This window comes from Nelumbo nucifera, chromosome 2, assembly GCF_055504915.1.
Source record: "Nelumbo nucifera cultivar China Antique chromosome 2, China Antique-T2T, whole genome shotgun sequence".
Taxonomy (NCBI): domain Eukaryota; kingdom Viridiplantae; phylum Streptophyta; class Magnoliopsida; order Proteales; family Nelumbonaceae; genus Nelumbo; species Nelumbo nucifera.
Genome location: NC_142650.1, coordinates 92,197,601 through 92,220,616, shown reverse-complemented (window position 1 = coordinate 92,220,616; position 23,016 = coordinate 92,197,601). Strand labels below are relative to the sequence as shown.

The 23,016-nt window shown below is 37.7% G+C and overlaps 1 protein-coding gene across 1 annotated transcript; it reads left to right on the top strand.

The window, feature by feature from the left end:
- Positions 1 to 2,169: 2,169 nt before the first annotated feature.
- On the top strand, positions 2,170 to 5,293 carry LOC104611988 (wound-responsive protein-like protein). Its single transcript, XM_010279290.3, has 2 exons — positions 2,170 to 2,327; positions 5,051 to 5,293. Exons 1-2 carry the CDS (start codon positions 2,257 to 2,259, stop codon positions 5,121 to 5,123), a joined length of 144 nt encoding a protein of 47 aa, XP_010277592.1. The 5' UTR covers positions 2,170 to 2,256; the 3' UTR covers positions 5,124 to 5,293.
- The last annotated feature ends 17,723 nt before the right edge of the window (positions 5,294 to 23,016 follow it).

Sequence of the window (23,016 nt, the reverse complement as noted above, 5' to 3'; positions counted from 1 at the left end):
ATATTAAATTGTTAAGTGGGGGTGACGGGGGTTTCAATTCTTTTGAATGCCATACCAAGCTATTCAACATTTTGATTTTGGAGACCGGATCTGCTCTTCACACCTGGCGCCTCACAAGTGCCTCACACACACACATCCTATCATACATTGGGAACATTTTTCGTACTTATTTGTTATTATTCACGGGAGATGTTCCTAATGCATGGTAAATATGCATGTGAGACACCCATTTGTGAGGAGCAGATCCCGTCACTCAATTTTGAGGTGAACCTGCCCATCAAAACTCCTACATCAAAAGGGTTCTATTCATAGTGGCGACCATGTGTAATCTTGGCGTACAAATGAAGAAGACTATAGAGACATTCCAAATACGGGCTTTTTAAGATGAAAATCGAGCTTTTATGGGCTTTTTAGGCACATGTCTTTTGATGGAAAGATCTTTTCTAAACCAAACCAAAAAGACCCATTTTGGGGCTTTCAAGCTTTCAACAACTCAACAGCCTACACAAAGAGACATTCCAAATACGGTCTTAGTGGAAATGTATGATGTATAAAAGACATGATAACCAGAAGAATTTTTACTAATCAAAACCCCTCTCTTTTTTTGGGTAAATTACAGATAGGTATCCTATAATTTGGGGTAGTGATGCATAGGTACTCTAAACTTTCAATTGCAACACTTGAGTACCCTGAACTCTGAAAAATAAACATTTAGGTTCATCCATTAGCATTTTGCTAGTTAAATATTACCTAATACCAAAAATACCTTTCTCATGTGTTTCTGAGATCATTCTCAGGTAATCGAACATCTCCCCATGATGACATTCTCACATGGACACCAAATAAAATATTCAAATTTTCTGATGATGGCATTCTCTGGTGATAATTTTACTCGGTAGAATGATCTAAAAAATACATGAAAAAGGTATTTTTTACATTATATAATGTTTAATTGACAGGATACTAATGGATGAACCCAAATGTCTATTTTTGAAAGTTTAGAGTATTCAAGTATTGCAATATTTAAAAATTCAATGTACCTATCTATCACTATATATTTGTAATTTACCTTTATTTTATTTTTTCTTTAAAAAACCCCCTCTTCATCGGTTACAAGCTTTTGCGCTATGTATCATGGACATTGTTTTTATCTAAAAGAAAATAAAAATACTTGCAAGTAGACCTATTCATGGATCGGGTGGCCTGACGGGCCGGCCCGGCCCGGCCTGACCCCCGGACGGGCTTGAATAGACTTTTTGGCCCGCGGGCTTAACCTCGGGCCAAAAAGCCCGGCCTGCATAAAATTCAAGCTGGGCTCGGGCTTTGCCAAAATAGCCCGGCCCGAGCCCGGCCCAACCCGACCTATAGTTAAACCTAAGTAAATCTGGCCCAACCTATAGTTAAACCTAAGTAAAAACCCTATGTGATGTCCATTTGAATAAATTTTTTGATTTGAGAAGGTTGTTGATTTACTTGTAGGAGGCTCATTGTTCATTTAAATATGGGAAAAAAACATCTGAATCAAAATAGATAATGTCTATTTGAATAGGGAAAATTTTGAATTTCTTTTATTAGGTCGGGTTTCAGGCTTCGGGCTTTTTATCAAGGCCGAGCTCGGGCCCAATTTGTAGGCCCGTTGGTCGGGCCGGGCTCGGGCTCAGGCCTAACATTTTTCTATTAATAAAGAGTCAAAGCCCAGCCCGAGCCCGGCCCGGCCCGGCTCATGAACAGGTCTACTTGCAAGTCGCAAACAAACCGAGTCCTTTAGGATTTAAACCCAATAATCAGTTTTCAACAAATCGGATATCTTCTACCCGTTCCGAGTCTTAATCGATTATAGCCCTTGTATCCATTAGTATTCAATACAATTATAACTCAGGCCCAATTTGTAGGCCCGTTGGTCGGGCCGAGCTCGGGCTCAGGCCTAACATTTTTCTATTAATAAAGAGTCAAAGCCCGGCCCGGCCCATGAACAAGACTACTTGCAAGTCGCAAACAAACCGAGTCCTTTAGGATTTAAACCCAATAATCAGTTTTCAACAAATCGGATCTGTTCGACCCGATCCGAGTCTTAATCGCTTATAGCCCTTGGATCCATTCGTATTCAATACAATTATAACTCGTTTTCTCGTTCCCAACGGACCCGGTCTTTCTCTCTCTATATAAACAAACCGCTCTCATAACACCCTCGCAACAGTAGCTAAAACCAGGAGATTAGGGTTTCGTCTGAGCTATCGTGAATCACCACCACCGACGATGATCTACGACGTCAATTCCCCTCTCTTCAGATCCTTCCTCAGCCAGAAAGGAGGGGCATCTGATAAGAGGTGCTTTTAATTTTCTCCTTTTTCGCTTTCCATTATTATTTCAGCTGCTCTCTCTGTCTTTTTCTTGTTTACTTCTTCCTTCTTTTGCCTCTCTTATGTAATGACGAGACAGTCTAGCGTTTGTTTCATTGCGAATATATCTGGGTTTTCTTTGTTCAGCATTACCCACAAGTTTATGACTAATTCTTAGGATTGTATAATCATCGCCTCAAGTATAAATGTAGGTTTTTAAGGTCCAAAAATTAATTTGCTTCTGATAAATTAGTTGGTGCTTTGTCTTGCCCATTGATTTCGAATTTTTGTATTAAGCTATCATTATTCATTCCTACCTGTATCTGTATAATCATATAAGAAACTTTTTGGATTCCAGAGCGGACCTCTTCCCCCGGTGAAGGGCTGGCGGAGTTATGGTTTGCATACGAGTTCTGATTGATTTTAGAAAGACCCACTGTGGTATGTTGTGAAAGAGAAATCAAAATCTCTGGAGCCCATCGGTTTTTCTATGACATTTATAAACTTCATCTGAGTTCCTAGATATGAAGTCAAGCAAAATGTATCCCACCATATTCCAAATCTTGTCCTAGTTTAATTAAAACTGCAGACTGCACTATAACACCTCTTGTTGGACAAACACCACTTGAATATGGTCTTATGTTACCCATAGATTTCAAGGCGCCAAAGTGAGTTTAGGCAACAAGAGGGGTGCCTTGTCACCAAGTCACCTAGGTGATGGATTTCTTTAGGGAGAATGATGGTTCAGCCCAGGGTCAGAATTTGTAGGCCTAAAGTACTGTTGGGGTAGGTGCCAGCTCGGAATTGATGCCAATTCATGGGTGGGCATTGGTGCATAGAGTGTGGGTTGTTGACATTTTGAATGTTTATAGCTCTGCAGTGGAAATCAGATATCTGCATTGGGCCTGTCCATATTTTTCTGTTTTTTTAAGTAAAAGCCACATATCCTAGGGTAGTTCCCTAGGTTCTATAACCATCTTTCGCTAATAACTATCCAGGATTTTCATAAGAAAATTATAAATTTCATGTTTAAGTCTGGAAAATCAACATATTTACAAGAAGAAAAAGAAGGAAAAAAATTCAATAACATAGGGGCTGAACCCCTATTTTTGTTATAGGAAAAGAAGAAAATAAAAGGTGGAAGAAGAAATGTGTTGATTAGACAAAATTTGAAGTTCTTCCCTTACATATTTGGTCAGATTCTGAAGTCTTTGAGGGTTCAACACAGCAGTTAGCAATGTTTGTGTTGATTAAACCCTAACAAATAAGAAAATAATAAAAAGAAATTAGTTTATAAACACAAAAAATGGATATTTTTGTTTTAATAATGTCTATTTTATAATATAATCTCAAAAAAATAACAATATCAAAGTATTTTACAGGACGGTATACAAGACTGCTTGGTGACTGGGTGAAAAGAGACTCCAAGGGTGCCTTGTCGCCTAGGCATCGCCTTGACAACTATGATGTTACCTGATTTCTAATTTTTTATATTGTGTCCTTGATTTGCTGAAACTATTATACACACATAATTTATTCCATAAATTAATGATTTAAAATTGGTCATGTATCATTAGTGGATAGTATAAAATGCTTGTTAATCTATCCTTCACAAAGGCAATGCTGCATAGACTTTAGGGGGGATGAGGTATCTGTCTTGGACAAGCCTTAGGTTTGGCAGATCATGTAATTGCATTACCTTCTGCAGTGCTGTCTTCAGAATATATGGTTAACCATTTATTCCACCAACATTATTTTTATTTTGTCTGATTGTGTCGTTGTGCATGCTCATGCTTAACAAGGGCTTGCGTTAAATTTGTTTTTTCACCTTTTCCTTTTTCCCTAATAAGAAAAGTACTATCGGTTGAAATATGAGTAGAACTGAAGTACAAGTCTAAACTATTTGCTGTCAATAAAATTAAGAATGAAGTGTTTAGAAAATTAATTATGATAGTTGATATTCATTGTGAGGTTTGAGAAGCCTCCATAGGAGGAGATGGTATAAGTATCACAAAGAACTCTCCAAGTCAATTTAAAATCGAGACTCTGACCATGGAAACTGTGTGAAGAACTGTCTTAAATTTGTTTCCTCCCATATATTCCCTGACTATCTAAGCTAAATCCTTTATCAAGGCCTCTTCTCCTCAGTTTCACTTGATCTTCTCCTCATTCCATAAAATTAAATGGACAGGGAAGGGAGTCACCAATTTGTACTGATTTTTTGGGGTATCATTCCCAGGTCTCCTATATGTTCCATAAGTATTTAAGCTATGTAAATCCCTTGAATTAGGAACTGCCCCCCCACCCACACAGCCATCAAGATCCCTTTAGGTTAACTTATTCTTTTCCCCTCATTCAGTAAAACTTAGGGTGTTTTCACAAGTTTGAACCATGTTTTGGATAGTTGTATTCAGGGATCTGTGATACAGTTCCCATTCTCGTAGTTTTCAGGAATAAAGACATTAGTGCAATCTTCAACCTATACCCTTACCTGTTTATTCCATGAGATTGTTGGAATCTTGACAGTGGGTTCACTCTTGTTTCCCTAATTGATTATCTTGCCGCAAGTGTACTGATGGATTTGCACATATACCCTCTCTGTTTTCCCACCACTCAAAGGATACACCTGCATATTCCTACTTACAAACTTCAAGCGTTTTGGCGTTGTTGGATTGCTTCTCATTGTTGGACATGATTTTCGGTATTTGCAGGAAAACAGAAGACCAAAAGCCAAAGGAGCACAAGCCAAAAGCAAGTGAGAATAAGCCTGTAATGACCGAGTGACAATTGTCTGCAATGTAGAGTTTGGTACATGTAGGAAGTGAGGATGAAGCTTTGTTAACTGCTTTTAATATGCTAGTATCTTTATTTTTTTTCATCAAGAAACCATAATTTTGAGTTAGTAACAACATTGTGTTCCATATATAGTTTGCAATGAACTATCATTTCTAGTATGCAGTTTGCCATGCCTAGCTCGTAAATTTAATATTACTGTGAACTTGTAATGAGAGCAATTCATTCATAACACACCATTTGTGCTTATTTGTGTTGCTTCTCTTTGCTGCAAATATACACGTCTTTTTTACATAAACATGTAGGAATGTAAATTTAATATTGCTGTGAACTTGTAATGAGAGCAATTCATTCATCACACACCATTTGTGCTTATTTGTATTGCTTCTCTTTGCTGCAAAATATATACGTCCTTTTTCCATTAACATAAACATGTAGGGGTGTAAACGGACTGAATTTGAATCGGATCAGGCAATATCCGAATTTGAATCCGAATAGAAAATCCGATATCCGAATTCAATTTATAAACATGGTTTGTCAAAAATGGTTTGCAAGATTTGAACCCTTGATCACCTGAATGAAAAATGACTATCATAATCGACAGACAAATATACATGTTATAGGTTGCTGGGTCAAGCCAGTGGTTGAACTGCTGGACCCGTGACTATCTGATTAGGTGGCCCATTCTGGTTTGATGAACGGTCCGAGTCTTTGCGACATTTCAAATTTTCGGTGGCTTAACTGTATAATCAATCAATCCAACCGGGTGATGGGGTTTAGATTATTAGGGGTTTTAGCCGTTCAGTCCACCTCCTAGAAATCTTAGCTCGGCCCTAGGGGTGGACTGAATCCTGGCCGTGGTTTAAAACCTTTCAAGTGAGTGGCTTTGATTGGATGGCCGTCTTTTGTGTATCAAAAGATTTGTGATCATCGTCAGATATACCATTTTTTTCGCATGAATATGATTCATGCCAGATATACAATTTTCTATAAAAATTAAAATAATACCAGTACCAGTTGGTTTTCGATGACGAATCAGCCCCTCACAAGACTGCCCCACAATGTCTCACAGCACATCTCCGCTGTGTATTGGGAGTTCAAATCAGCCCCCCACGACATCTTGCAGCACAACCCTGCCATATATTGGGAATATCTTCCGATGATAATACTAAATATGATGAGGCATCATCGGGAGATGTTTCTAATGCATGGCGGGGATGTGCAGTGGGATGTGGGAAATTATATTGGGGGCTGATTTCAATATGTATTGGGAACATTTCTCGATGATGACATCATCATTCTTGGTATTATCATCAGGAGATGTTCTCAATATACGACTGTGATGTGCTATGGGACGTGGGGGGTAGTCTTGTAGGAGTGAACTCTTGGTTTTTTGGTCATTCTATTGGAAATTTGGAATTTGTAAATACGGTATGGAATTGTTAAAGCTAGGGCCCCGTTTGATGTGTCCTTTTGTGTAGGTTGTTGGTTTTTTAGAAGTTTAACAGATTGTTTTTTGTTTTTTTGTTTGGTTGGAAAAAGATCTAATTGTCGAAAAGATGCGAGAAGCCCATTTTAGGTTATTTTCGAAAAGCTTCAAATGGAGTTTTTTCACTTTTTTTTTTTAATGTCTTGGAAAGAAGCATTCCAAACAGTCTTTCAGTTGTTAAGATCTTAATGCAAAAGTTCATATCATCTTTTAACTGTCAGGTCTGCCAGAATATCTAAAAAAAACTTGCCAAATGGCCCATTTGTTAGTGCCCAAAGGTTGCTCTACACTTGCTAGCCAGATTAATAAATAGGGTAAATTATAAAGTCCGCTGTTGTACTATGGGGTGAGTGACAAAGTCCCCCTTGTACATTTTTTTTGTAACAAAGACCCCCTTCCGTTAACATTCTGTTAGTTTAACTTTGAAAAAATTTTCATCTAACTGTTTAAAGTTTTTTAAATGTCCAAACTATCCTTTTTGTACTGTTCATTGTCTTCTCCATTGAAGTTAGGTGAAATGGCTGAAGGGATGGGAGATCCATCATATGGATGGCCGAACCATGTAGGGTGGCTGGGAAAATTTTCAAAATTTTCTTTCTCCCATCTAGGAATCTTATTCCCTGATTTAGAAAAATTGCATTTTTCAATGTTCATTCTTGAAACAAATCGGACCAAATCTGAAACCAAGAATAGGGAGAGGAATACCTGATACGGAATTCTACGCAAAAAGCCCTTCCCAATGTAGGTGCTCATGCCCAAAGAGGTTACCAAATCCTTTATCCACTGAAAATGACACAGTTTAGGGTGAGGTAAGATCAGCAAAGAGATTCTTCAGTAAGAATCAAGCAGGGATGTGAGCACAATTTCAAGATTGACTCTTCCAGCAATAATCAATATCAAGATCCAATCTTTATCACTCAAAGAATTGGAGATTGAACAGGGTAGGGTGGCAAGAGCAGAGGGAGAGAGAACTGAATGCAGAAAACTATGAAATTATGTAACATTTTTCCAGTTCACCCTCCTCATTTTATATAATCCTTAAAGAGTTAACCTCCTAATCTGATTAGGAGTTTCTTAATCCAAATCTTTATTTGAATCTGGACTCTTTAAGTGATAAGGCTTATCCCTTATCATATTTGTAGACCAGTGGATCAACTTCTCCTAATCCAATTAGAAATTTCCTAATCCAACTCTTTATTTGGATCTGGACTCTTTAAGTGGATAAGAGTTATCATCTTATCTTATCTGTTGTTCCATACCTAGATTTGCCCATTATTTAATTAATCAAATTAACCCAGTTCGAAATGGGCTTTAGGTCCATTAAGCTTTCAGGCTCACTTTCTTTAATACTAGCTATCTTGGCTCTCTTTGTATGGCATGGGACCCTATCATTGATCTCCACATAAGCCACATGGGTTCAGCCTAGCCTTTGTTACAAGACCTGGCCAAATTCACTACAGAATATAGTGAACCCCTGAGTCCATCAGTATGGGCTCTTAATGGGCCTAACATTTACACTAAATGGTCATTGGGTCCAACCATCTTATAAAGGCCCAAGGACTGTGGGCAGATGTGAGATTAGCCCATCGGGCAAAAGCCCTAAATGGTTTTACACTTAACCTCTCAGCCCATAATGATCAAACACTACCCAACAAGAGAGGACCTCTCCCTGGTTGCAAGGTACAGTGTTGCACTCTCTGCTCACATGGATCCCGGGAATTAAAACATTTTTGCAAACATTTTGTGAAACCATAATATATATGTATATCTCTATATAAATATAGTTTGCAAAATAAATCTCAACAAGTTTGATATCAACTACCGGTAGTTTAGGTTTCCATCAGAGAGACTACATTCCCCGATCATTCACTTTGTTTGACAAAGGGGTTAATCCTGTCACTATGATCACCCACTCAGGTGAATTCTCGGACTGCCCCAACATACCTAGGTTTTGACCCCCTCTAAGGATCTCATTGATTGGCATATCAAAGACAGTCCAATCCAACACCTAGTGTAGTACCATAATCAAGTTTAGGGGTGAGAGGTAACTTTCCAATTTTGCCCATCTGTCTCCAAGGTCCAGGGCATAACTAGAAAATAGTCAGGTTTAGAGTTTCTAGTAAACCCACACTACATGTGCTTCAAGTCTCACCCTAGCAGCTGAGACTAGCCACCCCAACCCACTTGGTAGCACATTAGTGTTAGCCTTGCTAGGATGAACCTCCCCAGGTCTATCCAACGACTATGAATATTCTAAACTAACATGAGTCTCATAAGTGTCCAGTTTAAGGGTATTACATAAAACCACACCATATAACATAAATCAAATATGCACTTTTATTCATTTACAATAAATGTCATAATGTACATCAAGCTGATTTGAGCTAAGGGCATACACTATCTAACAATGGCTACAATAAAAACAATGATTTTGAAACATTCAATGGAGAACATTAACGGAATAAAGGGGACCCCTTTATGACAAAGATGGGAAAAAGGATGAATTAGAAGACTTAACCAAAAGACAACATCAAGGCCATAATCATGATATGTGGAGTGAAACTCAAAAAGAAGGAAAATGATTACTAACTGACCAGACCAGATTTATATATTTTACCATTTCTCCTCACATCGGTTGAGACTCTACATTCTTCGAACCCGCTAGTCATTCATAGGGACATTAATCGTTAAACGTGCTCATCAACGGAAACGAGAATACCAGGTTGGGGGGGTTTTAGGTTGGCCTTGAGGGGACACGTTGAGGACATAAAAATCAAATGTATGCCTCCCGCTAGCACTTTGGGCTACCTTGACCATGGCTACATTTTGCCGGAGAATCTTAGTACCAAGAGCGAATGTTCCATGTGTAAAGGCTTCGGAAGAAGGTGACACGTTGAAACTTCGCATCAATCGGGTTCTCAATGCGTCAGGTCACTTTGACAGGAAATTCAGTAATCGTGTTGGCGTGATTGGTTGTTATACGTTGGTTCGGAGAGTGGAATAATTTCTATCAGAGATACCAATGATGTTATTAATAGTGTCTTCGCTGGGCTTAAGACGGGGGTGTTGTTCAAAGTTGTGTCCGGTCCAAGGTCAGTGGCAGTTGCTAGAGCTATTGAGGTAGTGGTAGTTGCATGCAACCTAAATCAACTGGTCTAGTTGATACAAGGAAAATAAGTTGTTCTAGTTATCAAGTTGCACTGGTCCAAAGGAAATCAGGTTGCAAGGGCACCAGAACTCACCCTTGTAAATCTTCTTGTACATGGCCATGATGTTTTGATCATGGAAGGGAAGATAACTAGCAATTAAAACAAACAAAATCACTCTGCAAGACCAGATATCCATTCCCTAAGTTAAATAGGTTTTAAGAGAAAAAGAGCAAGAAAAAAGAAAATAGAAAAGGTTTAGTGGGTCATTTTGGTAATTTAACGCTTTTCGTCATTTGACTTAACGACCAAGGGGGTCTTTGTCTAATGGCTAAAGTTCATGGGGGACTTTGTCACTAACCCCATAGTACAAGGGGGTCTTTGTAATTTACCCTAATAAATAAGAACCCTCCCCTGCACCTTGCAGAATTTACATCTACACCCCACTGAAGGTGCCCCACAGCATATCCCAACCATGAAGGGATGAGAGATCCATCATATGGATGGCCGAACCCTATAGGAAGGTTGGGCGAAATTTCAAAAATTTCTCTCTCCTATGTGGGAATCACATTCCCTATTTTATAAAACTGCATTTTCGATGATCAATCTTGAAACAAACCAAACCAGATCTGAAACCAAAAATGTAGGAGACGGATTTACCTGATACGGAGTAACAGTAACTCCCAATGAAGGTGTTCACGCCCAAGGAGAGAAAACCAAAGGCTGCTTCCATCGAAAATGACACGGTGTGAGGTGAAACAAAATCAGCAGGACGGTTATTCAGCAAGAACCGAATTCTTCAACAAGAATATGATGGAGGGCTGGTGAGCACGACTTCATATGGCCTCTTCTAGCAAAAGGCAACATCAAGAACCGTTCTTCATCACTTCTACTGGTGGAGATCGAATTGGGTAGGGCGGAAAGAGCAGAAAAGAACAAGAGCAGAAAACATAAGCAATCGAACTGTATATTGTCTTCTCTCTCAATTCAGCAAACTATAAGATGTGTTCAGAGGTCCTCCCTGTTCTCTTATTTATAGCCTTAAAGAGAGGTTCTCCTAATCCCATTAGGAGTTTCCTAATCCAAATCTTGTATTTGGATTTGGACTCTCTTTAAGATATAAGGATAATCCCTTATCTTATCTACAGATAAAGATCAGCCTTCCTAATCTAATTAAGAGTTTCCTGATCCAAATCTTTATTTGGATCTGGACTCTTTGAGTGGATAGGGATAATCCCTTATCCTATCAGCTGATCCAAATCCTAGAACTGCCCATTATTTAATTAATCTTATTAAGCCAGTTCGAATGGGCTTTAGGCTCATTAAGTCTATGTGCTCACTTAACCTCTTAACCTACTACCCAATTGGCTATCCTTATATGGCGTGGGACCCAAACATTGTTCTACACATCAGCCACATGGGTTCAACCTAGCCTTTGTTACAAGGCCTGGCCGAATTCACTGTAGGAGACAGTGAACCCTTGAGTCCATCACCATGGGCTCTTAACGGGCCCAACATTTACACTAAATGGTCATTGGGTCCAGCCACCTTATAAAAACCCAAGGACTGTGGGTAGATACAAGATTAGCCCATCAGGTATTACCCTCAATGGTCTTACACTTAACCTCTCAGCCCATAATGATCAAACACTACTGACAAGAGAGGACCTCTCCCTCGGTTGCAAGGTACAGTGCTACACTCTCTACTCACATGGATCCCGGGAATTAAAACCTTTTGCAAACATTTTGAAACCATAATATATATATATATATATATATAAATATATTTTGCAAAACAAATTTCAACGATTGAAATCAACTACCAGCAGTTTAGGTTTCCATCAGAGAGAGTGCATCCCCGATCATTCACTTTGTCCATCAAATGGGCTAATCCTGTCACTATGATCACCCACTCAAATGAATTCTTGGACTGTCCCAACATACCCAAGTTTTGACCCCCTCTAAGGATCTCACTGATTAGCATATCAAATACAGCCCAATCCGACACCTAGTGCAGTATCATAATCGAGTCTAGGGGTCAGGTGTAACATTCCGGTTTTGCCCATCTATATCCAAGGTCTAGGGCAATACTGGAATTTTGGTCTAGTTTAAGGTTTCAGGAAAATCCACACTGCATGTACCTGAGGTCTCACCCTAGCAGCTAAAACAAGCCACCCCAACCAATTTGGCGGCACATCAGTGTCAGCCTTGGCAGGATAAATCTCCTCAGATCTATCTAATGGCTGTGAAGATTCTAAACTAACACGAGTCTCATTAAGTGTCCAGTTTAAGGGTATCACATAAAAACACACCACAATGACATGAATCAATTATGTAATTTTATTCATTTATATTAAATGTCAAAAAGGTACATCAATCTGATTGGAACTAAAGGGCATAACTATCTAACAAACCATGTATTGGGAATATCTCCCACTAACAACTTTGTGAGATGTTTCCAATGCATGTTGAGATGTGCATGTGGGGCATTTGTGAGGCACGAATTTGATCTCCACTCTGTAGCCAAAATGAGAGTTGTTAGCCCCTAGATGATAGGTGTGGTGTGGGTAGCACTGCAGATCCAGATTCTCCGATGACTACCTGTTTGGAGATCAAATCTGTTCCACATAAAGTGTGCCTCACAACGCATCACAAACATGCGTTGAGAACATCTTCCCATGAATGATAACAACACATACATGGCTATGATGCACTGTGAGGCGTGCTTGTGAGGAGCAAATCCAAACTCTGGGTTTGGATTTGCTCCTCACAACATGTATTAGCCACACATCAGAAATATCTCTCATATGTAGTTATTCATGGGAGATGTTTCCAATACACAGTGGAATGTGGCTATGAGGTCAGTGTGAGGAGATATCCCAGTTCACCTGTTCGAGTATAAATTTTTCTTTTACTCAGACACATCCGGAGTATATAGTTGGTTGATAGCAGTTGGTATAGTACTAGATTTTGAGTTTAGATGGGCACCCCACAACACATCACTTTGGTGCATAGCAAACAAGTTTAGATCTGCTCCTCACATTGATATCACATGTTCCAACCGCACATCGAAAACATCTCTCGTACTTGCATGTTATTATTCATGGGAGATGCTCTAAATACACGGTGGAATGTGATTCAGGTTGGTGTGAGGAGCGCTATGTAAGAAGTATATTCCAATTCATTATGAACATCTCCAATACATGAGTATATCCCAATTCATTGTGAACATCTCCCATACATGACTGTCATGGGGAGATGTTCCCAATCCACAACAGTGATATGTTGTAGGGCGTGCTCCGTGAGTTGCCTATACGAATTCCTAGATTTTATTCATACCGTTGTTATTGTCTTGCACGTCGAGTCCATAAGATTGAAGGCTGTGCCTTTACTTGCCAAGTAGCTGTTCCAATTCCAACATTGGCATTCGAATTGATCTGGTCTGAACTCTGAAGACATCCCACGGTGTTTGAGTTGGATCTCCTGTCAATAAAACACGTTCCAACACCCTACCAACAAGATACATGAAATGTGTAGTGTCAGATCATATTGATAGGGTATTGGAACGTATTTCGTTGGTGGGTGATCCGGAGGGACTCCACAGTGTCATCGTGAACCAGATTTTGAAATGGATAAATGGATGCATATATATGATGCAAGCGGTGTTGAGACTTGAGACTGAGATTAATCTCAAATCTGAATTTTAATTTATCTAAAAATGAAGGATGTAGGTGCAACGTTGCGTGTGGACGTTGGCTTTGGTTAATTGAAATTGCCCATGATGCCATGTTTTAAAGAGTAATGTAAACAAGTAAATTTTGGCCATTGGGGGGTTTTCAATGTCTATTTTTTATTTTTTGGGGGATTTCACATTAATCCCCCAACAATTATAAATAACTAGTTTAGGTTCTTTGGGGAGAAGAAAATGACAATAACGTCCCCAACAACTATATAATAGTTAATTTGGTATACATTTTGATAAAGTAATAATTAACTTTGTGAAAGACTAAAATACCCTGCCCAAAAATTACAGAACAACTAATTTTAAGGGTATTTTGGTTGGTTGATTTAATTCTAATTCTTATAAATACTCTTACTCTCTTCCATTCTTATCATACCAATTCTCATACTCTCATATACTCTTCCAAACACCCTTATACTATAAATTTTTTTATCCTTAGTCCCTGATTCTCAACTTTATTTAAATTTCAACAAGAAGGGTTGCTCAAGTATCTCAAATTAGCAATTTAGAAGGCTTAAGAGCTTCATTATTTGCAATCAAGTTGAAGTAAGTTGCTATTAATTTTCATTGCTTTTAATACTACAATTTTTTAAAAATAGTCGGTTCCTCTCAAAATCCCTTTCCTAACATGTTTAGCTTCAAGGATGTATAGTCAATACGACAACATTGATATGGATGTTAGTGTTCTTGGCTGATACTATTGCTGGATCTATCCCTAGTACTGCTTCTAAGGGAAAGAAAAAGTCCAACCCATTCTGGGAAATGTTTAATATAGAAACTCTCAAGGAAAAGAAAAAAGAGTTATTTGCATTAGATGTTAGAGTGATTTTAGTTATAGCAAAAAGGGTGGTATTGGTCATTTGGCTAAACATATTGTCACTCATCTAAAAAATCATGTTAATCGAAATTAATCACAAATTAGGCATGGTTTTTTTTTTTTTTGCAATTTTCAATATTTTCAAGAAAAAATGAGACAAGAATTAACTAAATATATTGTACACTCTGAACAATTGTTTTTAATAAATGAAGACCTAGGCTAGAAGGTAGTCCACGTCACATGGCCTTCTCCTTTCTTCCAACCCCCTTCCTACATTCTCCTTAACTCTCTCTCCTTTTTCCCTACCCAAGCTTCTCATTGAGACACGTGGCAAGCATCTCAAGTACCTCTCATTAACCCACCAACTCATCATGTAATGGATTAGAAAACATTCCAAAATCCACATCTCTATCTCTTTCCTCCATTCGCACATTCCAATTTTCTTGCCAAGACGTTTCCAACTGTATAACTTTGTATTATTTCATTCGTTCCCTTGGAAAAAGATCATAGAGAAGAGAAAAAGATTTGTTTAAAATCATCCTAGAATTTTGTTCTTTGTTTTTTACCAGAAACTCAAAAAAAGATATTAATAAGATTAAGAGAAAGCAGTACAACAAGACATTGTGGATGATACAAGTAGACACCAAGTGTCTAAACCTCCGAGGATATTACAATTGAGCCCAAAACATAGTCTGCCTCTGAAACCCTTGCTTATCTAGACCATCATTTTAGATGAGGTTAACATATACATAGATGGCCTTTAGAAACTACTAGTTTGCATGCAATTGGATTTCTTCTCAATCTCTCACTTCTTCTCAAGCAAAATCATCTATATTAGTTTATATAGATGTTTTGAGTATTCTATCCATTGCATCATTTTCTTTCTCAAACTATTAGGAGGTAAAATATTAGTTTAATCTTTACACTATACTTGATGATGGGCAGTGGATTTATCAACATTTCTTTGTTTTATTGTTTGTTTTGATTTTGATGTTCTGAGTATTCTATCCATTGTATCAATTGCATCAAATAATTGTTCTAGTTTTGGCATTGACCACCTGGGTCTCCACTGATTTCCCTTCTCACCAACAACTCCATTAGGTAAAGTACCAACTTTATTCTCTTTTTTTAATCCCCTTTTAATAGAACTTTCTCTGAATCAGTCCCATTGAACATCAATGTTTTGGATTCAAACAAGGGCCTCTTGGGAACCAAGGTATTGATTTCATACCTCTTTTTTCATTGAGAGGTAGAATTTAAAAAATTCATCCGATGATCATATTGTGCCAAAAATCCCAGCAACTAGAAAGGTAGAATTTCAAAAATTCATAGAACCCTAATGCTGAAATTTCACATACCCAAGTTTAATCTTCCTAGTAACACTACAACAAGTTGAAGGTGGTACAATTCTATCCTTGCAGTCTTGGATTTCTTTTCCAAAATGTACAACTGTCCGACCTTTCTCATGTTTTTGGGTGATATTTTTTACTCAAAACAGATACGAATTAGTACTAGAAAGAATGAATAAAAGGTCTGGTGAAATGGGGGTTCAAAACCCTAGTCTAAATGTCTCACAAATGTGAGATTGAATGTTAGACAATGTATTCCCTTAACTCCAATCAGATTGATATACAGATACATTAATTGTAAATGAATAAAAGTACATTATTGTTTCATGTTGATAATGGTGTGTTTTTGTGTAATTACCCCTTAAACTGGACACTTATGAAACTCGTGTTAGTTTAGAATGTTCTTAGTCATTGGATAGACTTGGGAAGTTTATCCTACCAAGGCTGGCATTGATGTGCTGCCAAAGAAGTTGGGGCAGCTTGTCTCAACTGCTAAGGTTAGACCCAAAGCATATGTAGTGTGTGTTTGGTTGAAACATTGAACCCAAACCATTTTCCAATTATGCCCTAGACCTTGGAGATTGATGGGCAAAAGTAGAAAGTTACACATAACCCCTAGACTTGATTATGGTACTGCACTAAGTATTGGATTGGTTTGTCTTTGATATGCCAATCAGTGAGATCCATTGAGGGTCAAAACCTGGGTATGTTGGGTCAATCTGAGAATTCATCTAAGTGGGTGATCATAGTGATAGGATTGGTCTCTTTGTCGGACAAAATGAATGACAGATCTTATATTCTCTTTAATGAAAACCTAAATTGTCGGCAGTGGATTTCAACTGTGTTTGAGATTTGATTTTGCAAAATAATATATATATATATATATATATATATATATATATATATATTTGCAAAAAGGTTTTAATTCCTGAGATCCATCCGAGCAGAGAGTGTGACATTGCACCTTACACCTTGCAACTAGTCATCTAGAATGGTTTGGCCATCCATATAATGTATCCTAACCCTTTCTTCATTGAATTCAACTAGTAGGGTGAACCCTAATGCTAAAATTGCACATACACAAGCTTGAATCTTCTTGGTAACACTACAACAAGTTGAAGATGGTGCAATTCTATCTTTTCAGCCTTGGATTTCTTTTCCAAAATGTACAATGGTCTGACTTTTCTCATGTTTTTTGGTGATATTTTTAACTCAAAACAGATCTGAATTAGTACTAGAAAGAATGGATAAAAGGTCTGATCGAATGGGGTTCAAAACCCTAGTCTAAATGTCTTACAAGGGTGGGATTGAATTCAACTAGTAGGGTGAACATGCTATTGGGAGGGTTAGGATCCATCATGTAGATGGCCGAACCATGCTAGATGGCTGGGTGAAATTTCAAAAATTTCCTAATCCTTTTAGGAATTGAATTCTCTATGTTTTGAAAAACTGCATTTTTCAATATCTATCTTGCATTGAACCAGACCAGATTTGAAACCAATCAAAGAAGGAGATTTATACCTGATACGGATACCATAAACACAAATCCCAATGTGGAAGTTCACAACCAAATCAATCTGAAAACCAACCTCTACTAAAGATGGCACAGTGTATTCCTAAAGCCAGTTTAGCAACACAGTTTTCGGCAAAACTGCAACCCAACTACTTGGATCGAACTAGGGAAGTTGAGTCTGATATCCCCTAAAATTTTCTTACAATATTTAGATGAAAAACAAATTTATATCAATCCTAGATAGCTGAGGTCGAACTGGGAAAAAACTGAGAGACAAAAGGGTGCAGAGAGAACTGGAAAGTACAAAAATACGAAGTTGTCTTGGACTAGTTAGCCCCCTCTCCTTTTATAATCTCTTATGGAGATATCTCCTAATTAGATATAAATCATATCTGGACTATAATTATAGATATACCTCATCTTCTTATAAGATTAGGTGCTCCATACCCAGATCCAAACCTAGATTTTCCCCTTGTCACATGACAACTTAATTAATCATATTAATTATGGGCCTTAGGCCCATCAGCTATAAGGCTCATGACCTAAGAGTGTTGCACGGCCAACTTAGGCCTAATTTTTATGGCTTGAAACCCCACAATTACTTCACATAAGTCCACATGGGTTCGACCCAGCCTCTATGAAAAGGCTTGCCCGAATTCACTACTAAATGCAGTGAACCCCTGAGCACATCAATATGGACTCAATATGGGCCCAACATTTACACTTAAATAATCCTTGAGTTCAGCCATCCTATGAAGACCCAAGGATAATGGACTTAAGTAAGATAAAGCCCATCAAGTAATCAGCCCTTAATGGTCTCTTACATTTAACCTCTCGGTCAATAATGATTACAACACTTCCCAACAAGGAACGGCCTCTCCCCTGGCTGCAAGGTACATTGTCACACTCTCTGCTTGAATGGATCCTGGGAATTAAAACATTTTGCAAATATTTTTCATAAAACATAATATATATATATATCATATAAATATATTTTGCAAAACCAAATCTCAAATATAGTTGAAATCCATTGTCAGTAGTTTAACTTTTCATTATAAAGAGTGTAAGCCCTATCATTCACTTTGTCTAGCAAAGGGGCCAATCTTATTACTATGATCACCCACTCAAGTGAATTTTCAAACTACCCCAACATACCCAAGTTTTGATCCTCAGTGGATCTCACTGATTGGCATATGTGTAACACCTACTGCAATACCATAATCAAGTCTAGGGGTTATGTGTAACTTTCTAGTTTTACCCATCAATCTCCAAGGTCCATGGCATAACTAGAAAATGGTCTGAGTTCAGTGTTTCAACCAAACATACACTGCATGTGCTTTGGGTTTAACCCTAGCAGCTGAGACAAGCTGCCCTAATTTCTTTGGCAACACATAAACGTTAGCCTTGGGCATGATAAACTCCCCAAGTCTATCCAATGGCTGAAAACATTCTAAATTAACACAAGTCTTATAAGTGTCCTGTTTAAGGGGTAATTTCACAGAAACATACCAATATCAACATGAAACAATAATGTACTTTTATTCATTTACAATAAAAGTATCTGTACATCAATCTGATTGGAGCTAAGGGTATACACTATATAACAACTCCCACTTGCACTTAGGTCCAATCGGGTACAAGCCCCAGTCTCATACTATCCACATGTTTCTTAAACACTTTCTCTGTTAGCGGCTTAGTCAACGAATCTACCACATTCTTCGCTGATACTACCTTCTTAATCTGGATGTCCCCTCTACCAATAATTTCTCGTAGATCTAGTGTTGTCACACAATAGTGGAATGGGTGATATGGTAGGATTCCAAATCCTAAGACGAATTTTTTCATCCATACTACTTATTAGGCAACCTCACTTACGGCAATGTTCTTGGCCTCGATCATGGACTATTTTTCTTACTATGTAGGGTCCAAAAGTATTTAGATACAGATTTTCTATCATTTGGGTCAGGCTAGAATTTGGCATCAGTATACCCGACCATCTATAGTGAACTACCATTGAAGACTAGACAATAGTCTTTAGTCCTCCATAGGTACTTTAGTATGTTTCTCACAACAGTCCAATGCTCTTGTCCTGGGTAAGATTTATATATAATTACAACACTAACAACCTAAGCAATGTCTGATCGAATATACAATATAGCATACATGATACTCTCTACGGTTGAGGCATAAAGAACCTCTCTCATGTCCTCTATCTCCTCAGAGGTATTAGGTGGCATTCCTTTGGAGAAAGTGACTCTATGCCTAAAAGAAACAAATCCCTTCTTGGAGTTCTGCATGTTGTATCTATTCACAATCTTGCCAACGTAAGGAGATTGGGATAATCCAATTATCTCCTTCTATCTATCTCTATAGAGTCGAAATTCCAAGATATAAGAAACTTCTCCAAGATCTTTCGTGGAGAATTATTGCGAAAGCCATACTTTCACCATAATCAACATCCCTACATCATTTCCAATGAATAGAATGTCGTCTACATATAGATGTAACACTATCTCCCACTTTCTTTCTGCAAACATAGGGTTCATCTGAGTTCTACTCAAAATCAAACTATTTGACTATTGAGTCAAATCAGATGTTCTAGCTTCTAGAAGCGTGGCCATAGACTAGTATCTTTCCTCATAATAGACTCTTTTCTAAGTGTACCCTTTTACTACAAGTCGAACTTTATAGGTCTTAACCTTTCCATCAGGGCCCTTCTTCTTCTTGTAGATCAATTTGCAACCGATTGCTTTTACCCCAAGGGGCGGGTCTACGAGAGTCCAGACTCTGTTGCTTTCATCGGGTCCACCTCTACTTTCATGGAATTTATACACTTCAGGGAGTCTATGTCCAACATAGTTTCTATATAAGTCATGAGATCTTCTTCACTGTCCGTAGCTTACATCAAGAAACTTTCTTGATCATAGTCGTAACGAACTAGAGGTTTAGAAACCCGAGTAGATCTTTTAAGATGGACATTATTATCTAGAATCTATAGGTTATCTCCCACTACTCCTGAGCTCTCTTCATCAAGAACAACTTCCTAATGATAATTGTTCAAAATATAGTCTTCCTCCAAGAAGCGGACATTTTGACTAACAAATAATTTTTGTTCTTGTAGGTCATAGAAAATGTACCTATGGAGTCCTTGGGTAGCCTACAAATAGGTAGCAGCTGGTTTTGGATTCCAATTTGTTTACACTTGTCTTTTTGACGTGTATTGGACAACCCCATATTTAAGTGTCTTACACTTGATTTCTTGTCGGTCCATGGCTCATAAAGAGTCTTAGGATCTGACTTGGTCAGAACCTAGTTCAACATGTAAATTGCAGTTTCCAATGCATGCCCCCAAAAGTATATGGATAACTCTGAATGGACAAGGAATGATCGGACCATATCCAATAGAGTCTGATTTATTCTCTCTGACACACTGTTTAATTGTGGTGTAATAGGAGGAGATAATTGTGATACAATCCCATTGTCCTTTAAATAGTCCCTGAATTCGCCGGAGAGATATTCACCTCCTCAATCTGATCGAAGGGTTTTGATCTGTCTTTCCAATTGTTTCTCGACCTCCTGTTTAAAATCCTTGAACCTTTCAAAGGATTCAGACTTATGTCTCATTAGGTACACGTAAACATACCAGGAATAATCATTGGTGAAAGTTATGAAATAACAGTATTTGTTCTGTGTTCTAACATTCATGGGACCACATACATCAATATGTATAAGGTTAAGTGTGCTCATATTTCTTTGAGGCTTATCTATAAATGGCCTTTTTGCCATCTTGCCTTGGAGGCAAGTTTCACAAGTTGGTAGATCTTCCATAATGAGAAAATCTAGAGGATCATCCTTCACCAATTTTGTGATACATTCTATATTAATATGGCCAAGTCCGTATTGCCACAAGTACGTGGGATTAACTGTATCACATATTCTTTTTTGGGGGATGTGTTCCAATACAGTTTTAGTCACATTTGTTTCTAGAGAATGATGGAGAACATAAAGATCATTCTCAAGTTCTCTATAAGTAAGGAATTTTTTATTCAATTTAATTGTAATCTCATTACTAAACTAAATAGAATAACTATCCTTACATAATTTAGAAACTGAAATCAATTTTTTTCTAAGAAAATGTACATAATGGCAATCTTTTAATGTAATAATTCCTTATCTAAAAAATAAATCTTCTATTCCTATAGTAGTAGCTGCAATAGTTGTATTCATTTCCAAGAAAAGCATAACCTCGTCATCATTCAGCATTCTACTTTCCTTGAACCCCTACAATGTATTACATGCATGAGTGAAAGCCCAGAGTCAATACACTAGGATGCAGAAGTGACCAACATATTGGTCTCTATTACAATATATTTGAAATTACTTTCTTTGTTCTTATGAGATTCCAGATATTGAGGACAATTCCTCTTCCAGTGCCCAATCTACTTGCAGAAATGACATTCATCAAATGACTTGTCTTTCTTCTACTTCTTTGGTTTGCCTCCCTTTTTTCTGAGGCCTCTTCTTACCCTTCCTTTTCTTCCTACCAAAATTTCTACCTTCAACAAACATGGATATCTGCTTGTCCTTCTTAATCATTTGTTCAGTTCTTTATAACATATTGCTAAGATCATACATGTTAACTTTTAGATTGTTCATGTTGTAGTTCATGACAAACTGATTGAAGGATGAGAGTAGAAAGTTCAATACGGCATCGGCCTTGGTGTCATCGTCAAGTTGGGAACCAAGAGTCTTTAATTCATTTATACAACCTACCATCCATATGACATGGTCATGAACTGGTTGGCTTTCAGTCATCCTCATGGTCATCAACAATTTGAGGACCTTTTCTCTTACAAAATGATTCTGCTCTTCATACATGATTTTTAGACTATCCAGTATATTTTGCAGATATCAATTTTGTCAAATTGTCTCTGGATAAAATTATCCAAGGAGGCTATGACATAACACTGGGCAAGAGAATTTTTCTCTTCCATTCCCGATATTCCCTCCTTCTTGCCTCAAAATCCCTATCACCTGGACATTTCGGTATTGGGTTTTTAGCAACTTTGTCTAATTTCTCTAACGTGAGCACTAGATTCAGGTGAAGAAATCATTCTACATAGTTGGGTTCTTTCAATTTATTATTGTCTAACAATTTAGCGAACTATCTGTGTACCATTTCTGAATAATAAAAGGCATGATTAATTAGTCTACGACCATAATATTGTTTCATGTTATCTTTCATAAAATGGATTTTTATCTATGTTTCATCTTTATTTGTTCATCTCTGAGATTTCCCTCCTATCTCAATGAGGAAGACACAATTCATGTCCCTAGAAATATAAGAAATCACATAAGTGCATAGGGTCAACTGTTTCATCTGCATAACCCCACCACTTTCTATAAAGGATCACATATCAACCTATCTAATGAGTTTTCCCTTTGCCCTCCATTAGACAAGGTTCATTGCCATTTTAGGTTAAACCTTTCTAACTGGCAAGTGCAAACCCATCATATCGGGTGCTCCTAGGTACCATGGAAGAGTCTTTCATTTTAGGTTAGGCCCCTCCCACTAGTTTATGACTCTCCTATCATCACATGAAGCAATCCCACTAACTCTCTTAGTGAAATGAATAACCCAATTTTATGTTGTATCTCCACTCACCAATTCAACATGTTTTCGTGCTAATGATGAAAGACCTTTAGAGAAATCATCATATGATGCTTTTTATCTCATTGCACTTATATTAATCATTAGAGAACATGTATATCAATCTGTAAGTCAGATTTAGGTCATACCATATTGGCTCCCACTGACTTTCATAAAGT

Coding starts and splice junctions, on each gene's coding strand:
- LOC104611988 (XM_010279290.3), top strand. CDS start 2,257: ATGATCTACGACGTCAATTCCCCTCTCTTCAGATCCTTCCTCAGCCAG. Junction 2,328..5,050: donor GGAGGGGCATCTGATAAGAG/GTGCTTTTAATT, acceptor CGGTATTTGCAG/GAAAACAGAAGACCAAAAGC.